The sequence below is a fragment of the Lucilia sericata genome, unplaced genomic scaffold, assembly GCF_015586225.1.
Source record: "Lucilia sericata isolate MDLA Ls3-8-SP2 unplaced genomic scaffold, ASM1558622v1 Contig002966F_arrow, whole genome shotgun sequence".
NCBI classification, from domain to species: domain Eukaryota; kingdom Metazoa; phylum Arthropoda; class Insecta; order Diptera; family Calliphoridae; genus Lucilia; species Lucilia sericata.
In genome coordinates, this window is record NW_023996611.1 from 17,501 (window position 1) to 31,028 (window position 13,528).

General features: G+C 31.9%; 1 protein-coding gene across 1 annotated transcript in view; it reads right to left on the reverse strand.

The window, feature by feature from the left end:
• The window catches only part of LOC119614491 (nucleolar and coiled-body phosphoprotein 1-like), a 28,194-nt gene extending 15,378 nt beyond the window's left edge, over positions 1-12,816 (reverse strand). Inside the window, exons 1-4 of the mRNA XM_037970612.1 lie at positions 10,773-12,816; positions 4,450-4,553; positions 2,727-3,336; positions 2,541-2,663 (exon numbers count right to left, since the gene is read on the reverse strand). Of these exons, the coding sequence (XP_037826540.1) occupies positions 2,541-2,663; positions 2,727-3,336; positions 4,450-4,553; positions 10,773-12,410 (2,475 nt within the window). The 5' untranslated portion in view covers positions 12,411-12,816. The remainder of the gene's footprint in view (positions 1-2,540; positions 2,664-2,726; positions 3,337-4,449; positions 4,554-10,772) is intronic.
• Between the last annotated feature and the right edge of the window lie 712 nt (positions 12,817-13,528).

Genomic DNA, 13,528 nt, shown 5'->3' on the forward strand with positions numbered 1-13,528 from the left:
AGACTATAGACTAGACTATAGACTAGACTATAGACTAGACTATAGACTAGACTATAGACTAGACTATAGACTAACTATAGACTACACTATAGACTACACTATAGACTACACTATAGACTACACTATAGACTACACTATAGACTACACTATAGACTACACTATAGACTACACTATAGACTACACTATAGACTAGACTATAGACTAGACTATAGACTAGACTATAGACTAGACTATAGACTAGACTAGACTATAGACTAGACTATAGACTAGACTATAGACTAGACTATAGACTAGACTATAGACTAGACTATAGACTAGACTATAGACTAGACTATAGACTAGACTATAGACTAGACTATAGACTAGACTATAGACTAGACTATAGACTAGACTATAGACTAGACTATAGACTAGACTATAGACTAGACTATAGACTAGACTATAGACTAGACTATAGACTAGACTATAGACTAGACTATAGACTAGACTATAGACTAGACTATAGACTAGACTATAGACTAGACTATAGACTAGACTATAGACTAGACTATAGACTAGACTATAGACTAGACTATAGACTAGACTAAGACTAGACTATAGACTGGACTATAGACTAGACTATAGACTAGACTATAGACTAGACTATAGACTAGACTATCGACTAAACTATTGACTAAACTATTTAAAAAAATTATCCTCTTTTGTACTTTTTTTAAGCAAGACCAACACTGATTTACAAGTAAACAATAACAATATGGACTCATTTATTGTTCTCCTTTAATGAGTAAACAAAAAACAATAACAGAGACTATGAAAAGCAAGAGCGCAGCAGCAAAATGTAAACAAAACAACGGAAGTAAAAAAAGCTTTTTTTCTTTTCAAAACAAAACTTAGAATAATGCTGTAAAAAAGTGAATTTTTGTTTTTAAATTTAAAATATCAATAATTGACAGCTGTCAGTAAAGTGTTGTGTGTATTGTTAATAATTTTTATATAAAAAGAGATTATTGATTACGTCTTTTGTTATTTTTAACACCAAAAAAAGATAAGAAATCTTTATAATAGCTTCGGTTACTTTATCGCTTGTCCATTATCTTTAGCACCTTTTTGTCTAGAGTGTTGTGAATAGTTTTGTTATTGAAAAAAACATTTCCAGCAATTGCAACAATATTTTCTTTATGGGTGTTAAAGCTTGATTTAGATTGAACAACTAATTTTAATCAGTTTAGCAAATGCGTCATACAAAGTGTTTTTTTTTCTTCTAATAATTCACAAAAATGTTTATTGAAATGTTATAAAAACAAACGTACGATTATAATCTGTTCAAATTATGTGGGCAATTGGAGATTTATTGCTGGCTAATTATGGGGAATTCTATAAAATTAATCAGTTTCCTTATATTTTTATGGTTTCGTTGAAATTTAAAAAAAATTAGCTTAAAAATATGAAAATTTAAATTTTAAAAATAGTAGTAAAGTACTACTATTTGAAAAATGGGAATTTTTTAAAATTATTTAAGTTTTAATGTAAAAGCAATGAAATTTATACTAAAATATTAAAATTTTGCAATTTGAAAAAAGGTAGTAAAACACTACTTTTTTATATATAAGATTTTTTACATTTTAAATATTTATATTGGTAGTAAAGTATTTTAAAGCTAAATTTTCAATAAAACTTTATAAAAATAACAATTTTAACAAGGTAGTAAAATAGTACTTTTTGAAAAATGGGAATTTTTTTGTAATATCAATGAATTATTTAAGTTTTAATGTCTTAAGTCAAAAAATGTCATAAATTTGTAATTTGTAAAAAAAGTAGTAAAATACTACTTTTTGTTATTTATGATTTTTGTTTAGATTTTAAGTAAATTTATTAATATATTGTATTTTTGTAATTTTCACTAATATTTTCATCAGTTTTGCTAATTTATGTATTTTTAAAACAAATTTTACTTAATTTCTAAAAAATTCAATATTTTAAAAAAGTAGTAAAATAAACCTTTTTAAAATGTCAAAAATTCTTACAAATTTAACAATTTATTTCAAAATTATGATATTTAAATAAAATTTAACAAAAAAAAATTAATTTTCACCTTAGAAAAAAGTAGTAGAAAGGTAGTTTTTTATTATTAAAGATTTTTTAGATGTTAAAAAATTTCTTAAAAGGCTACTAATTTCAAACAAATTATTCACGAAATAAATATAAAAATATGAATTTTTAAAAAGGTTCCATTTTTGAGAAAATTACACCCCCAGAACTCACAAAAACAAAATTTTGTGCTAAAAGTAATAAAATACTACTTTTTGTCAGTTTTGATTGATTTCAATCTTGCCTAAGAATAAAAAATACACAATCGCCCTCTAGTGGTTGGTAGCTACACTAACAAATCCATGAAATCCACCTCACAATAAAGTGTCTTAACTAAATTCTCACCCCCATCAAAACAAATTTAGTCAAGTTCACAACCCTCATAGAAAACCCAACATAATGTATAGTGTAATAACGCCTTGAACAAAAGTAAACAAAACTTGTAAACTCACCGCTTTACGTTTATCAGCTTCTGTGGCTGCAGAATTTGAACGATGTCTAAACAAATCCATCACTTTGGTCATGGGCGAACGGGAAGCATCGGCTCTACGCACAGCCGTAACTGTATGATAATACTGAAACGAAAAAAGTTCAATAAAAAGACAATCTCTTACAAAAATCACTTAAAAACAACTTACATGAGCATCACTGCCCTGATGCGGATGTGCCGAACCATCTTTGTACTTATTCTTCACCGACGTACCCTCGGCCGTTGTTATCGTTACTGCGGGATGCTGTTGCTGCTGCTTCTGATGATGGCCGCCACCAATAAGGCCGGAATTTTGTAAAGCTACTTTCATGGAATTCATAACACCAGTACCGCCACCGCCGGCACCACCTCCTCCACCGCCCACACCCGATGATGAGTGTGTACTACTGGCACTGCCCATTTCATTGCCCGATGCTGCTGCAGCAGCCGACAAAGGATCCAATAGCATTTTCTGTTTTTTCGCATCGGATTTACCACGCTGACGAAATACATCGAAAATTGTGGGTCTACGATTAGGACTAGCAATACCGTGTACGGTAGACTGATTGAGTACGGGCGATTCATCGCCACTGCGTCGACGCTCGAGCGAACCGGAACGTGGTGTAGGACCGCTAACACGTTCAGTACTGCGTGAGATTTTCTCTGCATTACGATTGAGTTTTTCCAATTTGGCCGCTTCGCGTTCGAGACGTCTTGCGGTTTCACGTTCGATTTTGCGTGCTTCCTTTTCGCGGCGACTAGCTTCTTTTTCTTGGCGTCTACGGGAAGGGTAAAGAAGAAGATGGTATTATTGTGGATACTATAGATCATAGTTTAAACTCTAGAACAAAAAATTGTTCAGACTTTAGTCGAGCATATAGAATAGACTGTAGACTATTATATTGACCAGACTATAGACTATTCTATAGACCAGACTATGGCCAAGACTACAGACTAGTATACAGGCTAAAGTCATGCCTATAGAACACACTACAGTCAATGCTATACAACAGACTATAGTCAAGACTATAGAACATACTATAGAGCAAACTATAGACAACTCTATATAGACCAGACTGTCGACTAGACTATAGACCAATCAATAGACTCGACTATAGTTAATACTATAGACTAGAATATAGAAAAGGCTATGGACAATAGATTAGACTATAGACTAGATTAAAGAATAAACTATGGCCCAGACTATAGACTAGACTATAGACTAGACTATAGACTAGACTATAGACTAGACTATATACTAGACTATAGACTGGACTATAGACTAGACTATAGACTAAACTATAGACTAGACTATAGACTAGACTAGTCTATAGACCAGACTAAAGTCAAGACAATAGACCATACTATAGACTAAACTATAACAAGACAGCGACAAGACTAAGCTATAGTCAAGACTCTAGAACAGACTATAATCAAGACTATAGACCAGACTTTAGAGCAGACAATACACAAGACTACAGAATAGACCAGATCAGACTATAGGCCAGTCTATAGACCAGAGTGTGTTCTATAGACAAGAGACTATAGACCAGAATATAGTCAAGACTATGGACTAGACTCTAGACCAGACTATAGACTAGACTCAAGAGTAGACTATAGACTAAACTCTAAACCAGCCTATAGTCAAGATTATAGACTAGTCTATAGATGAGACTAATGACCAGTCTATAGACAGGACTAAACTATAGACTCGACTATAGTCAAGACTACAGACTAGACTATAGACCAGACCATAATGTAGTCAAAGCTATAGACTGGAATACAGACCAGACCAGTCTAGACAAGACTATTAACTAGACTATAGACCAGAGACCAGACTATTGAAACATAGACTAAAGTCTTTTAAAAATCAAACTTCGTCTATACATTACCTGGCTTCTTCTTTCATCTTTTTGGATGCTTTGCGAGCTGCTTTGGCATTTGGTTCTGCGGGTGCACTTGACGGTCTGGATGTGGGTAATTTAGCATCTTGTTCCTGATAAAATAATCAAAAATATTACACATTAAATTAAGTATAAATTTATCAAGAAAAAATTAAAAATGCATGATAAATAAAAGAACGACTTTTTTGGGGCGAAAGAATTCTAGCAGAAAGAATAATCTATAATTAAATATTACAAATTAAATGGATATTCAATTAAACCGCAAATATATGTATAATAGAAGTATTAAATTATTGTGTATATTTTGGGCGATATTAATTATAATTAAAACGTGTCTATAACCGAAATATAAAAATATATATTAAGAAGACAAAAAACAAAGGAAACCTTATTAAATTAAATAACAAACAAATAAAAAATACAATTATTAATGAAAGAAATTGAAACCTAAAAAAACACTCATCATGTGTCTGTCAGTAACTTTTTTTTGGAAGTCCACACATTTCACCCCCTTAAGCTAAAAGACAACATCTATAAGCTTTATTAATCTATTTCTTTTTAAAGAATTAATTTTTTTGTTGTTTTTTTTATAAACATTGACTACCAACAATTCCATAAACAAAATTTAACCTGTTTTATTATTTTCTTTTTAATTTGCAATTTTTTGTTTTATTTTTAATTTAAAATGTTTTAAATTTATGACTGCATTTTGATTTAAAGTTTCTTGTTTATTTTTTTTAACAAAATTCTTTAAATATTCAAATTAATTGAAATTTTAAACATTAAAAAATCGTTATTGTTTTTTCGGTTTTATATTTATTATATTGTTTTTGGGAGAAATTTGCTTATGACGTCATGAGTTTTGAATTTGATTCTTAAGTATTTAGCTAAAGAAAAAAACAAATCATACAAAAAACACTAACAAGATTGTTTGTGTTTTCAATATAAATTTTTGTTTAAAATTCTAGAGCGGATCACGTGTTTTATGGCAATTAGTGGATGAACAAACACAAATCAAAACAAACTGAAGATAAATTATTTTAGACGAATGTGGAATAGAAAACACTGGGGTCTACAGACTAGATTGTATACAGATCAGAGTATAACCTAGGATACAGATTAAAGAATTGAATATAGATCAGACTATAGACTGGACTATAGACTAGACTATAGACTAGACTATAGACTAGTCTATAGACTAGACTATAGACTAGACTATAGCGACTAGACTATAGACTAGACTATAGACTATAGACTACTATAGACTAGGACTATAGACTAGACTATAGACTAGACTATAGACTAGACTATACTAGACTAGACTACTATAGACTAGACTATAGACTAGACTATAGACTAGACTATAGACTAGACTATAGACTACTATAGACTAGACTATAGACTAGACTATAGACTAGACTATAGACTAGACTATAGACTAGACTATAGACTAGACTATAGACTAGACTATAGACTAGACTATAGACTAGACTATAGACTAGACTATAGACTAGACTATAGACTAGACTATAGACTAGACTATAGACTAGACTATAGACTAGACTATAGACTAGACTATAGACTGACTAGGACTATAGACTAGACTATAGACTAGACTATAGACTAGACTATAGACTAGACTATAGACTAGACTATAGACTAGACTATAGACTAGACTATAGACTAGACTATAGACTAGACTATAGACTAGACTATAGACTAGACTATAGACTAGACTATAGACTAGACTATAGACTAGACTATAGACTAGACTATAGACTAGACTATAGACTAGACTATAGACTAGACTATAGACTAGACTATAGACTAGACTATAGACTAGACTATAGACTAGACTATAGACTAGACTATAGACTAGACTATAGACTAGACTATAGACTAGACTATAGACTAGACTATAGACTAGACTATAGACTAGACTATAGACTAGACTATAGACTAGACTATAGACTAGACTATAGACTAGACTATAGACTAGACTATAGACTAGACTATAGACTAGACTATAGACTAGACTATAGACTAGACTATAGACTAGACTATAGACTAGACTATAGACTAGACTATAGACTAGACTATAGACTAGACTATAGACTAGACTATAGACTAGACTATAGACTAGACTATAGACTAGACTATAGACTAGACTATAGACTAGACTATAGACTAGACTATAGACTAGACTATAGACTAGACTATAGACTAGACTATAGACTAGACTATAGACTAGACTATAGACTAGACTATAGACTAGACTATAGACTAGACTATAGACTAGACTATAGACTAGACTATAGACTAGACTATAGACTAGACTATAGACTAGACTATAGACTAGACTATAGACTAGACTATAGACTAGACTATAGACTAGACTATAGACTAGACTTAATACTATATACTAGACTATAGACTAGACTATAGACTAGACTATAGACTAGACTATAGACTAGACTATAGACTAGACTATAGACTAGACTATAGACTAGACTATAGACTAGACTAGACTATAGACTAGACTATAGACTAGACTAGACTATAGACTAGACTAGACTAGACTATAGACTAGACTATAGACTAGACTATAGACTAGACTATAGACTAGACTATAGACTGGACTATAGACTAGACTATAGACTAGACTATAGACTAGACTATAGACTAGACTATAGACTAGACTATAGACTAGACTATAGACTAGACTATAGACTAGACTATAGACTAGACTATAGACTGGACTATAGACTAGACTATAGACTAGACTATAGACTAGACTATAGACTAGACTATAGACTAGACTATAGACTAGACTATAGACTAGACTATAGACTAAACTATAGACTAGACTATAGACTAGACTATAGACTAGACTATAGACTAGACTATAGACTAGACTATAGACTAGACTATAGACTAGACTATAGACTAGACTATAGACTAAACTATAGACTAGACTATAGACTAGACTAACTAGACTATAGACTAGACTATAGACTAGACTATAGACTAGACTATAGACTAGACTATAGACTAGACTATAGACTAGACTATAGACTAGACTATAGACTAGACTATAGACTAGACTATAGACTAGACTATAGACCAGACAATGGACTAGACTATAGACTAGATAATAGACTAGACTTTAGTTGAGACTATAGATCAGACTATAGGCCTTACAATACATCGAGATTATAGGGCTGACTATAGTCGAGACTATAGACCACACTATACACGACTTTAGTCGAGACTATAGGCCAGACTTTAGTCGAGACTATAGACCAGACTATAGTCTATAGACCAGACTAAAGTCTAGGCTATATACCAGACCATAGTCTAGACTATAGAACTATAGTCGATAGTAAAGACATGATGATAGTCGAGAAACTATAGAAAATGTTTCAGTTATCAAGTCTATAGACAAAACTATAGTCGTGGTTTACTTCTGTATTGAAAGCTTAATTTTATTTTCGTAAAAATTTCCATTCTTTTATAAAAATGTTTTTTTTTTTTTTTAATAAAAACATTAGCCAATAATTCTGCAATACCTGGTTAATATATAAATAAACAAATTGTTTTCTTTTCATCATTTGTTGTTTTTGTTTTAACTGCAGGCAAAAATGTTAAAACAGACAAAATATTCAGGCGAAAGAAATAATACAAAAAGTAAACAAAAAAAGAAGAGAAATAAAAGAAAAAAACTTAATTAATAAACAACCAAATGATTTGTTTACCACACAAAAACAACAAAAGTAAACCAAAAGCGAAAAACATTTGATTTGAACTCTCAACACTGAAAATTTCCAAACGTCTCCCGTAAAACACTTAGTATGTATTTCTTTTAGCACATTCTTTTTTTAGAAAATAATTTCTTTTCGTTTAATACGCTCATATTTTTTTATGAATTATTTCAATGAATTTTTCATATTTATATGAAAAAATATGCAGACAGCGTAAAAAACTGACGTCAATAACGCTTTTTTTTATTTACCAGGGATTTTAGCACTTAAAAACTGCTACTAAAAGTACCAAATTAGGTTGAAGATACTAAAAGGTTTCTGTATTTGGTTAAGACCGCAAGTAAGTATTTAAATAAAACCTTAGAATTTCTAAAAATTTTGCAAAAATGTAAATATTATTAAAAAAAAAATTGAACAAAATATTTAAATTTTTAGGCACGTACATTTTTTTTTAGTGTTTTGCTATATGAAGCGTTTTTGTTGTTGTTTTAGTTTATTGAATACTTGTTTTGAATATTGTTTACATTTCTTTAGGTATTAATTATTATAAATGTTTAACTGCAACAGCAAAGTTGTCTATAGTTTTAGCACAATATAGTGTGGGTACAATTTGAATGTGTCACTTAATCACGTGTTTGAAAAATACAAGATTTTTTTTTCATTTGATTTATGTTAAATTATATTTTAACCGACCTTAACCAAATTATTTTGGCTTTAAGAAATCAAACGGAGGCGACTAAAAAACAATAATAATATTTGAGACATAATGACTAGACTTAGGCAAAACTATAGAATAGATTACTGTCAAGACTAGACTATAGTCCAGACTAAATTGTAGAACAAGCTCTAGTCCAGACTGCAGACTAGACTGTAGACTAGACTATAGACTAGACTATAGACTAGACTAGACTAGACTATAGACTAGACTATAGACTAGACTAGACTAGACTATAGACTAGACTAGACTATAGACTAGACTATAGACTAGACTATAGACTAGACTATAGACTAGACTATAGACTAGACTATAGACTAGACTATAGACTAGACTATAGACTAGACTATAGACTAGACTGTAGACTAGACTATAGACTAGACTATAGACTAGACTATAGACTAGACTATAGACTAGACTATAGACTAGACTATAGACTAGACTATAGACTAGACTATAGACTAGACTATAGACTAGACTATAGTCTAGTCTAGTCTATAGACTAGACTATAGACTAGACTATAGTCTAGTCTATTGTCTATTGTCTAGACTATAGACTAGACTATAGACTAGACTATAGTCTAGTCTATAGTCTAGTCTAGTCTATAGACTAGACTATAGACTAGACTATAGACTAGACTATAGACTAGACTATAGACTAGACTATAGACTAGACTATAGACTAGACTATAGACTAGACTATAGACTAGACTATAGACTAGACTATAGACTAGACTAGACTATAGACTAGGCTATAGACTAGACTAGACTATAGACTAGGCTATAGACTAGACTAGGCTATAGACTAGACTATAGACTAGACTATAGACTGGACTATAGACTAGACTATAGACTAGACTATAGACTAGACTGTAGACTAGACTATAGACTAGACTATAGACTAGACTATAGACTAGACTATAGACTAGACTATAGACTAGACTATAGACTAGACTATAGACTAGACTATAGACTAGACTATAGACTAGACTATAGACTAGACTATAGACTAGACTATAGACTAGACTATAGACTAGACTATAGACTAGACTATAGACTAGACTATAGACTAGACTATAGACTAGACTATAGACTAGACTATAGACTAGACTATAGACTAGAATATAGACTAGACTATAGACTAGACTATAGACTAGACTATAGACTAGACTATAGACTAGACTATAGACTAGACTATAGACTAGACTATAGACTGGACTATAGACTAGACTATAGACTAGACTATAGACTAGACTATAGACTAGACTATAGACTGGACTATAGACTAGACTATAGACTAGACTGTAGACTAGACTATAGACTAGACTATAGACTAGACTATAGACTAGACTATAGACTAGACTATAGACTGGACTATAGACTAGACTATAGACTAGACTATAGACTAGACTATAGACTAGACTATAGACTAGACTATAGACTAGACTATAGACTAGACTATAGACTAGACTATAGACTAGACTATAGACTAGACTATAGACTAGACTATAGACTAGACTATAGACTAGACTATAGACTAGACTATAGACTAGACTATAGACTAGACTATAGACTAGACTATAGACAAGACTATAGACTAGACTATAGACAAGACTATAGACTAGACTATAGACTAGACTATAGACTAGACTATAGTTTTTATTATACCAGACCATAGTCTAGACTATAAACTAGACTATAGACTACTAGCGTAGTTTTTGGTGCAGATTATTCTTTAGAATATACATAGTAAAGACAATGTTCTAGTAAAGACTGTAAATTCCCCCCGATCTTAAAAAAGGTAAAAAGTACCTTTAAATAAAATAAAAACTTACATCTTCCGATTGAACAGCCGTAGTAAGACCACTCTCAGCCGCACTCTCATCTGTGGTATAGTACTGTTTCTTTGGTAAAGTGCTGCTAGTGGCCGAAGTGATAGACGAAGTTGGTGTCGAATCCGAAGATCTCTTTATCCAAACATCATCCAAATGAGGATACTCACGATATTCGGGCTTCTTACCGGGAACCAATGTACCTGAGGTGGTTCTTGTTGCAGGTGGAGTGGCAGAGATATTAATACTATTATCACAGTTAGTCCCCGTTTTAGAGGCCGCATCTAAATTTAATTTATTTAGCGACGAAGTACTTTCGGTGGGTGTACGTATTTCGACGAGAGAAGAATCAAAGAATTTCTTAGATAAATGGGGGGTAACTGGCGAATATTTATTACTGCCATAGCGTTGAGAGAATAGACCCTGCACGGAGGAATAACCACCAAAACTGCTGGGAAAACTGATGGTGTGGGCATTGGCGGACGAGTCTAAATGTTTAAGTTTATCGGCTTCATTACGTAATTGTTGTAGTTCGGGTGTTTCTTGGGCTTTGGTTACTGTAAATTTTCCCTTGATAATAAGGGTCTCAGGACTAGGGGAACGTGGTTGCTGTTTGCTGGTATTAACAGGGGTGGTTGGTATAGAGGAAGCAGTAGTTGTTGCTGTTTTCGCGGATGTGGTGGATTTGGCCGATTCGAGTAGATTTATTAAGGCTGGTGGTAATATAGTGGGTGGTATGGGCGGTGGAGGCGGTGGGGAAGACATTTCCGGGGTAACAGTCACCGTTTTAATATCATCCACATTGCTGGTATTGATACTATCAATTTTATGCATAAATTGTTGCCTTAAACGCTCCAAATCTTTAAATTTCTCAGCTGAGGCTTTGTCTTTAGCAGGTGGCGGTGGTGGGGGAGCAGGTATAGCCTTTTCATATTTGGGAGGTTGATCCCCCTGGGGTTGTGGTGATTTATCAGCCTCATCTTCATCCTCCTCCTCTTTGCACTGAGACAAACGTCTGCGCTCTATAAAAGGCATGAGGTAAGGACGCATTTGAAATATATCAGAATTACAGAATTTCGGAGACATATTTATGGCCGCATGAATAATACCATCCTCAGCATCTTCATCCGAATCGGTACTACTGCTGTGATATTCAAAAGAATTCGATTTGGGAAAGGTTCTTAGAGGACCCGAACCTAAACCAGTAGAACAGGTTAAATTTTCACTGTTACTGCTGGTTAATTCTTTAAACGGTTCTTCTTCATGATCTCCATTCAATGAAGTCTCCGAATCGGTTTCATAGCCATCATTGCCACCATGTTCCAAATCATCCATAGACTTTTCAAAAGCATGTTCAAAAACACAATCTCCTATGGAGGGTACAATGGGTAAATGTCCATTATTTTGTAATTTTTTAGATTTTTGCAAAGTACTGGGGCTCTGCCCACTACCACCTCCTCCACCACCACTAGTACTGCCCACTTCCGAGGAGGTATCGGAAAATGAGGATTTACTAGGGGATTTCTCGGTGCTATCCTGTTTCTCCTCGTGTGTCATACTCGATAAGGAGGCCGATTTGGAAATGCCACATTTTTGCTGTTGCTTTAAATTTTCCTCAATATATTCGCAATTTGTGGCCATTGGTTTGGTTTAATGTGTGAGTATAGGGCGGGGGAATTATTATGTTTTTTAACGGTGTTTTTTCTTTCTTGGTTTTCAAGCGATTTTTTCTGCTGCCTAATTTTTTGCTGTTTTTAGGGTTTGTTTATTTTACACTTTAACACAAAAAAGATTTATTTTACACTTATTTATAATATATTTGTCTGTTATCTTCTTTTGAACGACATTTGTTTACTTTTTTTGTTTGTTCCTCTCTTTATTATCTTTAAGATAATTTCAGTGATTTCTTTTTGTATTTTTTTAATTAAATACTGTGTTAATTTTTATTTTGTATTTGAATTATGTTCTGCTGTTTAAAGAAACTTGTCAGCTTTTGTTTTATTTAATTTGTTTATAATTTATTTTATTTTGTTTTCAAGTTATCTGTAAATTGAAATAAGAAAAATAATATAATTAAACTAATTTAACTTGTTCTGTAATCTTTTGTTTTCTTTGGAATCTCTGTTTAACACTTTATTTTATTCAAAATCTAGTTACTTTTTGATTTTTAGAAACAGGTGATTGTAAAGATTTAAAATTAATCTTTTATTTATTATATATGCGATTAAGAAAACGTTTAAAGTTGAGTTTGTTTTTAATAAACCTCTAAATTTAATTTAAATTGCCTGTCATCTAACGCTAAAATGTAAACAATGGGAAGAGGTTGCCATATCAATATAACACTGGAAATTGGATAGATAGATAGATAGATAGATAGATAGATAGATAGATAGATAGATAGATAGATAGATAGATAGATAGATAGATAGATAGATAGATAGATAGATAGATAGATAGATAGATAGATAGATAGATAGATAGATAGATAGATAGATAGATAGATAGATAGATAGATAGATAGATAGATAGATAGATAGTTTAAATATGTAAATAAAAATCCATAACTTTATTCAAAACTGACTCATATCTATTATTTATTATTAAACATTTGTTTTGCAAAAGTGTCTACAATTTGTTTTTAAAACTACTACATAAATAATAATCTGACTAATTTGTGACACCATAATAATGTATTTAACCCTTAAATGTGTAAAATAAAACCAAAGCATTTAGTTAAGTTTCTTAGAGGATCTCACAAA